Here is a 14,062-nt window from a genome sequence, read left to right as displayed (position 1 = left end):
GCTTGGCCAGGGTGCACCGAGACTGGAAGGGCTCCCGTGCGTGGAGCAGCCCGGTCCCACCACCACCTTCAGAGGCCCCCCAAGGGCCCGAAGTGGGGCTGTCCCCCTCCTCCAAGCTCTGGCCATCCCCAGCGGGGGCTCTGGCTTTGAGAGCAGGTCTTGCCTGCTTGCAGCCGCGGCTGTGGCTCGCGGATGACAGCGGGGCACGGCAAACCGAGATGCTGAACGCAACGTCGCGGTAGGGACGCAAGGTTCGGACCCTTCAGAAAGAGCTGGATTAAGTGAAGAAAGGCGGATGGGGAGCGGGGAGGACTCTCAGACTTAACCTCATCTGTTCGCTTTCCCCAGCCTCTATGAGAACGTAGCTGTGGGCTAAAAATTCAGGTGTGGCTTTGCGACAGGCCAGGACTTGGCTTTGAGGACTCGCCACCCCCAGCCTGTCTGTAGCAGCTCAGCTGCACCCTGGGGAGAGCTTCCACCCCAGGACGGGGAGAGGCAAGCTCCCATTAACACCCTGGATAAAATAACGCCGTTTAACCCCGGTTGCTATGTCCCCTCGAAGCGCTGGAAGATGCATCCAGCCAGCAGGAATGAGGAGGACTGGAGCTGGGGGGAGGGAGGGGAAGGGAAATTAAAAGAAAAAAAAAAAAAAGGGAAAACGCCACTTGCTGCAAAGCGAGCGAATTCCCCAATAAACCCGAATCTGCTGAGAATACATTTTACAAACATGCAGCTAAGTTGGCCGCTTTTGTTTGGGCGTTTGTTAAGCATTAACTAAAGAATGCCATGGTCCAGTCTGCTCGGTGTGAAATCTAATTCTTCCCCTTTCTGGAGCCATGGCATGGAGTGTTCAATTTTTTTCTCTCTGTAGGACTGCAGCCTTCTGGTACTCCAGCCAAAAAACACTCATATTTTAGCAAGCTTAGCCTCAGCCCGGTTGCCAGGCAGTAAAGCGAGCACTTGTCCGCCTCGGGGGGAGGGAGGCGTGGAGACGGAGAAGGGTCAGGCGAACAGCCTGGAGAAGACATCTCTCCTTCGTGCCGCCGGAGCGCTTTCCAAGCCGTTCGGAGCGCGCCGGCGGAAAAGCCGGGGCCGGTGTGGAAGAGGGTTGATGTTTTTCTGCGTCGGTTTGGGAGCTCGGAAATCGTGGGTGGGTTCGGAGGCCCCTCGGGCTTGCCCGTGGCCGGGTTGCCCCCAGCTCGCCCTCCGCGTGCCCTGGGAGCCCACTAGCCCACTCCCTGCCGCCCGTTAGCCCCAGCTCTTCCCCAGGCCCCCGGGTCCTTCCCTGTTTTTGCAAACGATGGTCTTGCTGAGCAAGGAACAGCGCTATCCCGCTCGCTCGCAAGCAGAGAAAAGCAGCGCCGTGAGCCCTGGGATGGCCACGGCCGGCTGCCCCAAATTTCTGTGCGGTGTGGATTCTCCAGTGCCTAATAAAGGCTGAGCACACGCGGGGCCCCCTGCTTCCTCCCCGTCTCCAAACACACCTTTCTCTCCTGGCGACTGCATCCTGCTGGCCGCAAGCAAAGCGGCACATGCAGCAGCGCAGCCCCTGCGCAGGCCTTTCCTCAGCACCATCCGGGCCGTCCCCTCCCCTGAGCAAGGCAGAAGGCACGCATTTTTTTCCCAACCGAGCCCTGCTAGGGGCCGGATCCGTGGTTGATGGGGACTGGCATTTTTCCACCGCCGTCCCGTCGCGGACCCGTTCCTCCCGTCCCCCATTACGACCGGTGACAGTGAGTGAGAAGATGAGCCGGTGCCAAGACAACTCAATCCAGCTTGCGCGCTCCCCGCGGCGCGGTGCGGCGAGCCGCTGCTCCGGCCGCCCCCAGCTCCCCGCGCGGTGCGTGGCGCCTGGGCTCTTCCCCGGCGGGCTCCCTGCTCGCGCCAGCTGCCTTTCCAGCCTCCGACGGGCGCTGCCGGCTCTGCCAGCCTGCTCCTGGGTTTAGCCGTCCCCCGCGCCTGGCGAGCCCCACGTGTGGCTGCGGGTCTGCGGCGAGTTTTGTCTGGTCTCTGTGCAAAGACGGGCCGGGGGGCCGCGTAGTCTTTGCTCCTTGTCACACGCGTGCGCGCGAACGCCGGCACCTTTTGTGGCTGGGGAATCGGGGGGAAACGCTTTTGCTGCTCTCGCCTTCGTACAACAGCCCCGCGCAAAGCTGCTCTGATTTCGGAAGCGGCGGCCCTGGGTGGGAATCACAACCTTTGGGCTTTCAAAAATACTTTCCACCCCAGGCTGGGGGCATTTTGAAGGCTGCTTCTGTTCAAAGCAGGAATCAACTGCGCTTTTTACTGAGACTGCAGACGTTTGACCAAAACCTTTTCTGATATTATTTTGGTATTGTTCTGTCTATTGCTAGGGTCGACTAGTTCTTATTATTAACGTTATTAACAGCACGCCTCTCTTTTCCCGGGAGGCTGTCCGTCCGTGGCAAAGCGGCCGTTTGGGAAGCCTTTTCGTCGGAGAGGTGCCGCTGCTCAGATCTCCCCCGGGGCTGGGCCCCTTGCGACTCCTCCTCCCTCCTGCCCCAAAGAGTTGGACCTTTTAGTGCAAGACTGAAGCGGGCGCTAAAGCGCACGCTGCAAAAAGCCTGCGCCTTCCTCCTTGGGCGCGGTGCGAGGGCTGCGGCGGCCGGGGCCCTGCGGCCGCAGGCGCCCGCGCCCTTCGCCCCCGCCTCCCGCGCCGCTCCCGTCTGCTCCTGCGAGCGGTCGCGCTCCGCGGAGCGCTGGGGCTCGGGGGGCTGACGGCACACGGCTCCCCACCCCGCAGCGCTGCCGGCGGACGCCTCTGCGCCCGTTTGCGGTTTGTCCGTCACTATTTAATAACGGCGGCCCCGAGCCGCTGCAGCCCGTGCGGGAAGGCTCCCGGCGCCGCTATTTGTATGCGGCGCACACAGGCAGCGCGGGAGCAGACGGCAGCCGGGAAGCGCCTGTCAATCACGGCCCCTTTCACGCCGCCGGCTCAGAAAGAAAAGGCAGAAAGGCGCCTTCGCAGAGCCTCCTCATCGTCGTCGTCGTGTCGTCGCCGCCGTCGCCGCGGCCCCGGCAAGCAGCGCCAGCCGCCTCCCCGAGCCCCTCCCGCGCTGCCTCCCGCCGGCGCTCGCGATGCTGCGCGCCCCCGCGACGGCCGCCCTCCCGCCACCGAAGGGTCTTTACGTTCGACTGCGCCCCGGGAAGAAAATGAGGGAGAGGTGGGCCGGCGGACTCGAGTGTTTTTTTTTTATTTGCAAACTTTCTGTGTCAGCTTGTCGCGGAGGCTTTTACTGCGGCGCCCGTCGCGTTGGGGGTTATCATCAAGGAGCGCCAGGATGGGGCCGGTCGTTCCTTGCAGACAGGGCTGCGGGTCGGTGGCGTTACCCAGCTGTTCCGGGCACCGGGGTGTCCTGCCCCCGCGCCTGGCAGCTTCATACATGGTTAAACAAACCCAAAGGCAGTGAGCTGGGCCTGGTTTAGCTTTTGAACCCCATGGTATGGAAAAAAAAAGAAAAATCTCCTGAAAACTAAAGCCTGCTCTCTGCAGGAGAAGCTGTGGCAATCCTAGCATCACAGAAATACATGTGCTCCCATTGCCTTGGCTGGGTGGACAACTTGCTCTTGCTTTAAAACCTGTTGAAGTCCCCGGTACGATCGCTTTGCCTTGGGCAGCCCTGGGCAGAGCCGTTCCTTTTTCTCCTCCGTGCAGCGCGCCATGTAGAAATGTAGCCTCAAAGTCCCGTTTGCAACTTCAGAGGGACAAAAAAGAGGTGGAGGAGTGACAAAATGCGGCATCTGCTCAGTAGTCCGCTGCTTGCAGCAGGAAGGAGTTGGGTGTAGTGGGGTAGAGCTGAAGTTCCCAGAAGTGGAGAAAAACGTCTCTGGATCCTGGCTGGGGTGTCTTGTTCAGGCACAACACCAAATTAGTTGCCTGATCCAGGACTAGAAGAGAATTTTCCGCCAGCCTCCTCCCAGGCAGACCACGGGTGCTTTGGTGGGGTTATCCATGTGTAGGGTTATCTGTGCACGGGGTTATCCATATGGGAGTTATCCGTGCATGGGATTATCCCTGCAAGGAGTTATCCCCATGTGGGGTTTTCCATGCACACTCTGCCCCCCCGTTCCTGGTGACTGCAGGGACCTGGGCCACCAGCCACTTTCTTCGGTCTCTCCCCCTCCCTGCCTGCGATAGGTTGCAATTTTGGGGCTCTTTGGCCTTTTCGTACCATAGATCTGGGTTTATCATGGGGTTATGAGGCGTGTGTTATAGCTTCATGCTGTGGGGGAAGTTTTCTGGGTATTTCTCTGCATCTTGTGCTGCCTAGGGGTGGGACAGTTCTGCTTTCGGTGGTGAAAGACACCCTGTCCTTTCTGCACCCCGTGGATAGGTTGTAGGTACCTGAACCACAGTGGTGTGGAAGCCAGCAGGCAAAGCTCTTGACAGAGCCTTCATTTTTGAAGAAGAAAACTGATTTTCTTTTAGAGACCGTGCGAGAAAAGCCCCCCACCGGCAAGGCTGCCCTCGGGTGCAGGCGGGTGGACACAGCTCGTGCTCCCGGCCAAGGCCGGGATCTCCGGAGGCTGCTCACGGCTCTGCCGCGGGCCCGTTCACCTTAGCGGGAGCTGCTGCGGGCTCAGCAGTTTGGAAATTAAGCCATTTATTCCGGGCCTAAGCATGGCCTTAAGAGTCGAATATTAGGCAATCATTTACCTAGGTCTAACACCTTCCTCTTTTGCAACATGCTGAATGCTTTGGGCTTAGAAAAGTCCGTTGTTCAGCTGAGGCTGATGTGTCTAGTTAACACAGGTTTATTGCTTTCTAATCAATGCACTGAAAACAGATATTTTGGGCCCATTCATTCATGAAGATTAGGCAGCACTAACTTAATAGCTTATCAGTATATTATTACTGAGAACACTTAGTAATCCCAACAGGTAGGGTTTAAACTTCATTTAAACAGGATGAGACCGTGTTGCCAGATGAATACAAATTACCTCTGCTTTGACATAAAAGAGACATAATTAAATACAAATTGACTACAGAAATACACAGTGTTAACACCAGCCTGCATTGCTCTGAGCTAGGACTGGAATAAATGACCCTTCAGAAGGGATCCTTTCAAGGGAACATGCACACCTCTCCTCCCAGGGGATTCATAGTGACGTTCCGGATATATATATATCTTAGAGACAGACGATTGTATGTAAACCTGGGAAATTAAGGTTGAACATACACAAAGAAAAGTGGCTAACAGCACTGTTTGGAATTTCGAACTCCCAACCCCCCACCTTTTATATGATGATTTTTTTTAACCCACAGCGCTGAAAAGTTCAGGGTGCTGGAAGGAGCTGGCACCGAGCCCCGCCGGGCGCTGCCCCGCAGCTTGGGTACCAGCGCCAGCGCTCCGTCCTCGCCTCGGGAACAGGGCTGGAAGGAAAGGCGGCGGAGGCATCCCTGGCAGATGGTTTTTCTTGCAGCCCCCCAGTTAAAGCAGAGCCTGTTAGCAGGGGGGTGACGTCCTCTGCTCCGAAGCATCCCCATCCGATGGGGGGAGCAAACGCAGCAGAGAGCCCCGCTGTTTCCCAGTGCATTCGTCGAGCTGCAGCCGGCCGGACTCCTCTCCCGGCTCGGATGCAGGGAAAAACCCGCCCCGCGGGGCCCCGGCGCGGAGGGAGGTGTCAGGAAGGAGGCGAGCTGATTTATGCTGGTGCTCGCCAGAGCGTGGCGGGGAGGGAGCGCTGCCGCGAGGATGCTTTCCAGGTGGCTGTTGCTCGCGGATCGGAGCACACGTATCCCCCCGCTCGGCCGTGGCAGATGAGCTCACTGGTGCGCTGGGGGATTTGCCGGACGTGTACAGGGTTCGGACGGCGGGTGGGAAGAGCGCTGCGGCATGCATCTGTGAGCGCAGAGCCCGTCTCCGCGGAGCGGCGCTCGCCGCAGCCGTTACGGCAAAGCCTGGGAAAGAGCCAGGCTGTATCCGCCAGGTGACCGTGCCCATCGCCGTGTCGCGCGGATGTGCACGCGGATGTGGTCGGCCGTCCACGCCGCTGCAGCGAGGCTGGAGGGCCTTTCCTGGAGTTGTTTAGCTGCGAAATCCTGCTGTGCAGCTGCGGTTAAACCCAGCCCTCTAGTCGAGCCCGTGTGGTTCCCGGGCTCTGCAGACCGGCACGACGGCTTGGGTTGAAGCCACCAGGAGGGAGCTGATGCCGAAGAAGGAGGATGTGTTTGGAGGCCCCATCCTTGTCCCTTAACACCCCAACCCCAATGCATGGAGACAACAGCTGGCGGGTGGCTCGCCCGGCCAGCTGTGGCACCCAGGCAGCTGTGCGCACATCTGTCCAGCAGCTGCCAGGAGCTGGAGCCCGCTCCCAGCCCGGGCAGCATGAGGAGGCGATGCCCTGCGGATAACTCCCGCGCGGGGAGCTGGAGCGGCTCCTCTCCCAGGTGCGCGTCGAGGCTCCCGCCGCGGTCTCTGCCCCTCTCCGAGCCAGCACGGCGCGCGGCTCTGCCACGGCCCGCTGCCTCCGCGCGGCAGGGAGCGCCGCGAGAGGAAGCGGTTAATCGGCTCCTAATGAGCAGGGCACAGATGCTACCAGCTGCTGCGGGTTCTCACGGGCTTGCTGCCTGCGCGCCCCGGCCCCCTCGGCCCCCTCGGGCAGTTTGCACAGCTGACCGCGTTATTTATCCGGCTATTGGGCAACTAAACCGAGGCGAAATGAAGCCTGCGCCCGGCTGGGATTTCAGGAGAGCGCGGCAGCATAGGAGCTGGCAGCTCGGGGGCTGCAGCAAGGCTTGTGCTCCCTTGCGGCGGGGGAGCTTTTGCAAAGCCCCCTGCGTGCTCGGTGCTGCAGATCTGGCAGGTCGACGCTCTGCGCCTCAGTTTCCCCAAGCGGCGAGCCCTGCCTGGCTGTCAGCGCAGTCGTGGCAATGCACACATGAAAAACCAAGGTGCTCGGAAAGCAGGTTCAGGAGACAGTAGTGTCAGGGGAGGCATATAACCACCCAAACCAGGCCAGTTTGGAGCCAGATAATCTGCTCAGGGTCATAAATGCAAGACATTTCCCGTTTTTCTGATTGTTTTGCTGCAAGGGTTTTGCATACATCTGGTCTTCTCCTTATTGGAATGGGGCTGACTCAGCACTTTTCATTTCCTGCGTGGGATTTTTTTTTTTTTTTGGTAAGAGCAAAAAATGTTTTAAATCGGTCTGCTTGAGGCTCTGGGGAGGCAACTTTGCCGCCGTTTTGCGGGAAACCTCTGGGATGGGAAAGATGTTCAAAGGAAATGGGGCATTTATAACCGCTTAAACTCTTTAAGCAGAGCTTCGATGTCTCTTTTTCTTAAATATAAAAATATGAACGCAACAAGAAACTCCAGGCATCCCCTCCAGGCCTCTTCGCTGACAGGTCTCGGCCGCAGAGGCTATGCGCGTCGCACCTGGGCCGCGGCGGCGGGAGCTCCCCATGGAGGCTGGGGCTGCAGGAGGCCTGGATGCGCCCCTCTCCCTGCCCGGTCCCTGGGCATCTCCGGGGAGGGCGACGGGAGATGCTCTGAGATAACCTCTGCAGGATGTGCTGCTGACTTACAGCTTCTCTTTCGAGGCCAAAATCATCCAGACAGGGGAATAATAAAGTACAGTTCCCACATATATTTAAACAACGTTGGGTAAATAGGAAGTTTTTCTTTATGGGGCCCAAGCCAAAAACACAGATATTTGGGGATGACAAAGAGGTTCTGGTTTAGTACCACAAAAAAATCCGTATTGGGGGAAACGTCTCGTTCACTTAAAGCATCCAGCCCAGGCTTTAGCTCCAGATCCTTCAAAGTCCTCTCAGGCCAACACTGATTTTACTGTGGTGCTCCCTGCAGGAGGCAAGACGTATATTGCTATTATTCGCCCTGTTAACCATCTCCTTGGGCCTTGGGCATAGTGGGGCCCATATCCACACCCCAGATCTGCCAGCAACAGCAGGGAGCAAGATTTTCTCCCTGTCTCCCGCAGAGAGTGGCCATCACCCTGAGCCCCAGGCTGGTTTTTGTAGGTGCTTGTTGGTGGTCATGGATGAGTTTGCGAAAGGTGTTGCAGCCTTCAGCAGCTCCTTACATCCGGGAAGTGGACTGTGAGCTGGCCTGTGAGGCAGGTGGATGGGCAGAGTTAATAAAACTCACGTGGGCATGGTGTGCCCACGTCCTGAGGTGACGGTAGCTGGTGCGTTAGGTTTGACACCTGTCTGGTTTCACCTGGAGCATCCAGACATTGGAGTCTTCGTCCACTGCCTGCTTTGATGGCAAATGTTGCAATAGGTCAACCCGCAATGCCAAAGTTGGCCCAAAGACAGCATCCCCCCCATCGGCCTAGGGCAAGCTTGCACCCGGTCACTGCGGGGGTGCCAACACCGTTGCGCCAGGTCCCGCGGCACAGCCAAAGCCCTGACGGCTGCTGGGGGGAGCAGGGGAGATCCCGTGCTGACACCCACCCCACCCCACGTGGCCGTGATGCTCCCTCCCCGCTGCAGGCGCCCCGGGGCTCCCTCCTCGCCGCCGGGCGTCCCACCGGGGCCTTCTCTTTGCTCCCGCAGGCTCTTCGCGGTGAAGTGCGCCGGGTGCCTGGAGGCCATCGCGCCCAGCGAGCTGGTGATGCGGGCCCAGAAGAGCGTCTACCACCTGGGCTGCTTCTGCTGCTGCGTCTGCGAGCGGCGCCTGCAGAAGGGCGACGAGTTTGTGCTGAAGGAAGGGCAGCTCCTCTGTAAGGGCGACTACGAGAAGGAGCGGGAGCTGCTGAGCTTGGTGAGCCCGGCTCTGTCGGATTCCGGTAAGGGGCCGCCCGCGCCGGCCGCCGCACCGCCCCGGGGCCGCCGGCACCGCCTCGGCCCCAGCCCCCCGAGCCCCCGGCGGCCAAGTCCCCCGGGCAGCAGGGAAGAGCTTGACAAGCCCCTCTGGGTTTTCCAGCCAAAGCCGTTTCCAGCCAGAGTGCCTCCTGGCCGGGGCTTTGCACGCAGGGATGCGAGCAGGGGACCTGGGCAGCGGCGTCAGAGGAGGCCCGGAGGATGCTCTGGGGACCTTCCTCATCGCGTTGGACGTGTGCTCCTGCTCGTGCCGCCCTGTCTCTGCTCCTGGTCTGTCCCCTTCCCGGGGTGCCCGGCCGCCCCGGGAGCCGCGGCTGGAGGTGGGCGCAGGGGAAGGGGCTTCCTGCAGCAAAGCTGCGCCTGGCGTCCTGCTCCGTCCCGGGCGCTAATACCGGGGAAACTTTCTGGCTATTAATGAGGTTAGGTTGCCCTGAGCATCAGATGAGCATTTCAATACATACCTACAGTCAATGAAAATAATATTTGAGTGTTTCCCAGGAAGACAAATTTAGTAAGAAAACGCAGCAACGGAGGCTGAGGGGGGGGGTAAAAAAATGAACTGTTAGCAGATATCTTTGCGCTAATGATGTCCCAAAAGACCCCTGCTCCTAGCAAGGCTCCGTGGCCACATGCCATTTGCCTGGGTCACGTCGTTGTGCACGGGTTTCCAAACAACGCTCGGCTCCTCTTAAAAACCGTCATCAGAGGAAAATCTGCTTTGCGGAGGGCGCATTCACCTTTGAAAGGCCGTGCTCTGCAAGGGGCGGCCAGCGCGCTAGCGGCAGCCTGCCTTTTTCCCACTAGCACAAAGCACCGGGGGGAAAAAGAGCATCGCCGGCTCCTCTTAGGAGGGGGGAGCTGAGGCACGGAGCGGCAGGTCCCGCTCAGCGCCCACGCTCGCCGGCGCGCCTCGGGACGGTGGCTGGGGAGACGGTGACGGCTTTGGCGCCGGTGTTGCGAGAACTGCCCAAAGCCTACACTGCTTTTTAATATTGTGATCTTGCGGAGCGAGAGCCTGGCGGTTTTGCGGTGCCGTCTGCGGGTGGCTCTGCCTTGGGAGAGACTGTCTGCTTTAAGGGAAAAAAACCCTCCCCCAAAATAATGATGATAAAAGCAAAAATAATCAGTGAGGAAATAGGAGGAGGTCACCGAAGAAAGCCAGCGAGTGACTGTCCAATGCTGGAGTAAACGAAGAGGCAGGAAAACACAGAGATTCATTGCACTGGCTCTGGCTCTTGGATTAGGCCTGGGAAAGTCCATTTGGAAAACATCCATCTCTGCTCTTAATTGATTGACGAATTATTATTTTTCCTTATGGGATATGCAATCTCTTCTAGTTAAAATAGGAACCAACAAGGAAATGTCACGCAAGAAAATAAGCGAAGCGGCCTCCTGTCCCCGTAGCGCTTTGGGTTTATTCCAAGCGGGGGAAAAGGGCAGCTTGGGAAGGGTCGGGGAGCTCTTTCTCCCCAGCGGCTCCACGTCCTGCGGCTCCGCTTCCAGCGTTTCTGGCTGAAATGAGAACTAAGTAGCAAAAAATCTCCAGGGGAAGCACTGATTTCGGTGGAGGCTCCGGCCAGGTCCCGCGGGATCGGGAGGGCCGGCGCGGGAGCCAGCAGGACCGTGCAAGCCCGTGGCCGGTCGGAAACGCAGCCCGGACCCTGGCACCCGCCGGGGGCCGCGGGCAGGCGGTGCGGGCTCCCCGCTTTGAAGCCCCCCGTCCTCCCTGCCCCGGCCCCCGCGCACCAAAGGCCACTTTTATGAGAAAGCGCAGATAAAAAGCGAGCCATATGTTGCCCGTAATCTCCCAAACCCTCGCTTCAATTACCGCCTCCCCTGAGCCTCCGCGGCCGAGCCTAAGTAAACAAGCGCCTCTGAAAGAGGAGCCCGGTTTCCAATTAAAAGCGTCCTAGCGTTTCTCCTCTCCCTAAATCCTCCCAGGCGAAGAATGGCCCTTCCCCGGCGGCGGGTAGCGGGGCGCTCGCCCTCGCCGCCGAGCCGGCGGGTCGTGCCGAGGGCACGCCGCACAACATCCGCGGCCCCCGGCGCTTTCCCATGTGACGTCAGGGGCGGCCCGAGACGGTCATTAATTTCTCCCTCGTTCGGGGAGAGGCTTGAAAGGGAGAGTTAATTAAAAGTAATACCCCCGCCAAATCCGGCTCCGCTGCTCCTTCTTTTTTCTTCGGCACTTGGAGGGATTTGGGGAGCAGGTGTTGGGGAGGGAGGGCTCGGAGGGGAAGGGGGGGGGGTCGCTCGAGGCTGGGTTCCCCCCCTCCTGGAGCACTCTTTTTTGAGCATTATTTGCTCGATCTAGTTCGTGAGCCTCCAGCACCCCTCTGCTGAGCTGGTCCCCGGCGGGACTGGTGGCTGGAGAGGCGTTTGGGCGGCCACCTCTTGTTAAAGTGCAGCGGGGTCTAGGCACCTAAATGTCTCCATCAATTGACACCTTCCCTGATATCTGCCAAATCTCTACCCCCATATACCCCTCTACCCCCCTATAATCCCAATTAAACCCTTTCAAGTTTCAGCAAACCAGGCAGCTAGATGGAGCAGGGAAATCATATTTGTGCCTGCACCGAGGAAAGGGCAGCGGGTTAGCCACCCCCGGAGCGATCCCAGCAGCGTGGAGGAATCCGGTAACGGGCTTCGGGAAGCCCCCTCCCTCTGCTGGCAGCGTTGCCTCCCTTCCCTTGGGAAAGCCTTGGAAGAGCACAGCGCCAGCGGGAGCAGCCCAGGCTCTGCCCAGTGGAGTTGCAAATAAAGAGGGCTGGTAAGGGGCAGAGTAATGCAGCCTGCTTTCCCGTAGCAGCTCGTGCCCAAAAGCCCCCCAGCACCGAGAGCAGAGAGGAATTAGACACCAGTCCCCGGGAATGCGAACGAGCAGTGAGAGCTGCTTCAGCAAGTACCGGAGGAGTGAAACTTGAAGTGGTCTGGGCTTTTATCGAGGGAGGTTTTAAGAAAGGTCATGGGTGGGGAGAAATATAAGCAAAGACACCCCTCAGATTTATGATTAAAACTGTGCTTTAAGTGGAGCTGATCTCTGTGGTAGGGAAAATAAGGACTGAGGAGGTCCTGTATGGTGGTTGTCCACACCATTTTGGGGCTAGTACAGCCCCAGCACGGTTTTGTCCTGTGCCACCCCTGATGGGGTTGGGAGGACACCAGCAACCTCTCAGACACCAGCTGTGCTGCATGGATGGCCCTGGAGCTGGAGGACAGTCCTTGGCATCGCTCATTCACTAGCATGGATGTGACCTGGCTGTCTCTGCCCAGATGTGTCCCCCGCTGTGGCCTGGAAGGAAATGCCTGTAGGGCAGACCCACTTTTGGGTCAGATGCAGTGAAAATGAGGTGTTTCTAGAGTTTCACACTGCAGCTGCTCAAATCTTTGCATTTAAACTCCCCCAGATTATTTGGAACATGCTGGAATATGGACTGTGCTGCCTGTTGTCTGTAAAGGACCCGCTTTCTCTTTTCCAGGCAAAAGCGACGACGAAGACAGCGTCTGCAAAATGGGCCAAGCCTCAGGGAAGGGTGCCGAGGATGGGAAGGACCACAAGCGGCCCAAGCGGCCCCGCACGATCCTGACCACTCAGCAGCGGAGGGCCTTCAAGGCGTCGTTTGAGGTCTCCTCCAAGCCGTGTAGGAAGGTACAGAGAGAGAAGGGCCGGGCACCTGCCCCAGAAAGCTCGCGGTCCTGCCTGCCTCCGTCCCCGGCGGCAGTGCCGGCGCTTGGCAAGCTCCCAGCTCCAGGGGCGGCTGCTGGCTGGTGCTGTCCTGCGACACGGGGCAAGGGCTTGTCCTAGCTGCTCTGCCCCCTCCAAAAGCCGCCCTGGGAAGCCGAGCAGACCTGCTGAGCTGACTGAGACACTGCTGTTGTGTCCTCTCTCCAAGGTGCGGGAGACACTGGCGGCCGAGACGGGGCTGAGCGTCCGCGTGGTGCAGGTCTGGTTCCAGAATCAGCGAGCAAAGGTGGGTGGCGCGGGGACAACCCCGGTGGGTGCTGGGGGCTCCCTCCCTCCTTGCTCTGCTGGGGGGATGATTTCACGCCCCTGCCTTTGCCCCTTCTTCTCACCCAGATGAAGAAACTGGCCAGGAGGCAGCAGCAGCAGCAGCAGGATCAGCAAAACACGCAGCGCCTGAGCTCAGGTACCCTGAAACCTTGCACCCAGCCCTCCTCGCACCCCCGCGAGCCCTCCTCCTCGTGCTCAGGGTGTCCCTGACGGGAACATCCCCTCCAGGCTTCCCGAGCACCCTGCGCCTCGGGCCCTGCAGGGGAGGGCTGGGGCTCCTCGAAAAGCAGCAACCCCAGAGCAGCCCGATGGTTTGCTCTCGTCTTGCAGCCCAGCCCAACGGAGGTGGCAACGCCGGGCTGGAGGGGATCATGAACCCATACACCTCGCTGCCGCCGCCACAGCAGCTCCTGGGCATGGAGCAGAGCGTCTACAGCTCCGACCCTTTCCGGCAAGGGCTCACTCCGCCGCAGATGCCCGGGGACCACATGCACCCCTACGGTAAGGCTCTGAGAGGCGCTTTTGCCATGCCTCAGTTTACCCCTGCGGTCATGTAGGGATGATGCTCCCCACCGCGGGTGAAGGAGATGTCGGTGGGCTTCCTCCCCTTGTGTGGCCATGCCCTGGGGAGCTTCTGGGAGCAGGGCTTGGCCAGCGGAGCTGCGCTGTGGACCTGGGGGGCCAGTCCCACTGGAGGCTGTCGCCCGTGGGCCATGGCACGGCGCAGCATTTTTGGGAGCCTGAAGCACCAGGGAGAGCAGATGGGGGGGGGGGGGGAGCAGAGCTACCTCAGCGCGCAGCCCTTCAACGTTGCTTCTCTTCTGCTCGTGCAGGTGCTGAGCCCCTCTTCCATGACTTGGACAGCGATGATACCTCACTTAGCAACCTGGGTGACTGCTTCCTGGCGACGGCGGACGCGGGACCCCTGCAGTCGCGGGTGGGGAATCCCATCGACCACCTTTACTCCATGCAGAGCTCCTATTTCACGTCCTGAGCGTCGCCTCCCCCCGCGGGGCAGGCGCGGACACGCGTGTCCGCGGCGCTACCCGACGAGCGGCTGCCGAGGCCGCAGGCAAGAGGGGTTTGGGAGGGAGGGGGACTCGACACTGCTGGGATGCTGTCAAACAATGTTCTGTAGCTTGGTGTTCCCAAGGACTGAATAACTTATGGGTTGCATAGTTTCATGTTTCTCTTAGACTCCTAGGATTAGAGACAGGAGCGTTCATTGCAGCTGGCTG

General features: G+C 59.5%; 1 protein-coding gene across 1 annotated transcript in view; it reads left to right on the top strand.

The window, feature by feature from the left end:
• Positions 1 to 13,839, top strand: part of LMX1A (LIM homeobox transcription factor 1 alpha) — a 47,429-nt gene extending 33,590 nt beyond the window's left edge. Inside the window, exons 3-8 of the mRNA XM_067300429.1 lie at positions 8,546 to 8,778; positions 12,292 to 12,461; positions 12,706 to 12,783; positions 12,891 to 12,960; positions 13,155 to 13,325; positions 13,658 to 13,839. Of these exons, the coding sequence (XP_067156530.1) occupies positions 8,546 to 8,778; positions 12,292 to 12,461; positions 12,706 to 12,783; positions 12,891 to 12,960; positions 13,155 to 13,325; positions 13,658 to 13,818 (883 nt within the window). The 3' untranslated portion in view covers positions 13,819 to 13,839. The remainder of the gene's footprint in view (positions 1 to 8,545; positions 8,779 to 12,291; positions 12,462 to 12,705; positions 12,784 to 12,890; positions 12,961 to 13,154; positions 13,326 to 13,657) is intronic.
• The last annotated feature ends 223 nt before the right edge of the window (positions 13,840 to 14,062 follow it).

This window comes from Apteryx mantelli, chromosome 8, assembly GCF_036417845.1.
Source record: "Apteryx mantelli isolate bAptMan1 chromosome 8, bAptMan1.hap1, whole genome shotgun sequence".
NCBI classification, from domain to species: Eukaryota; Metazoa; Chordata; class Aves; order Apterygiformes; family Apterygidae; genus Apteryx; species Apteryx mantelli.
Note: the sequence above shows the minus strand (reverse complement) of the source record. Positions and strands in the feature narration are given on the sequence as shown.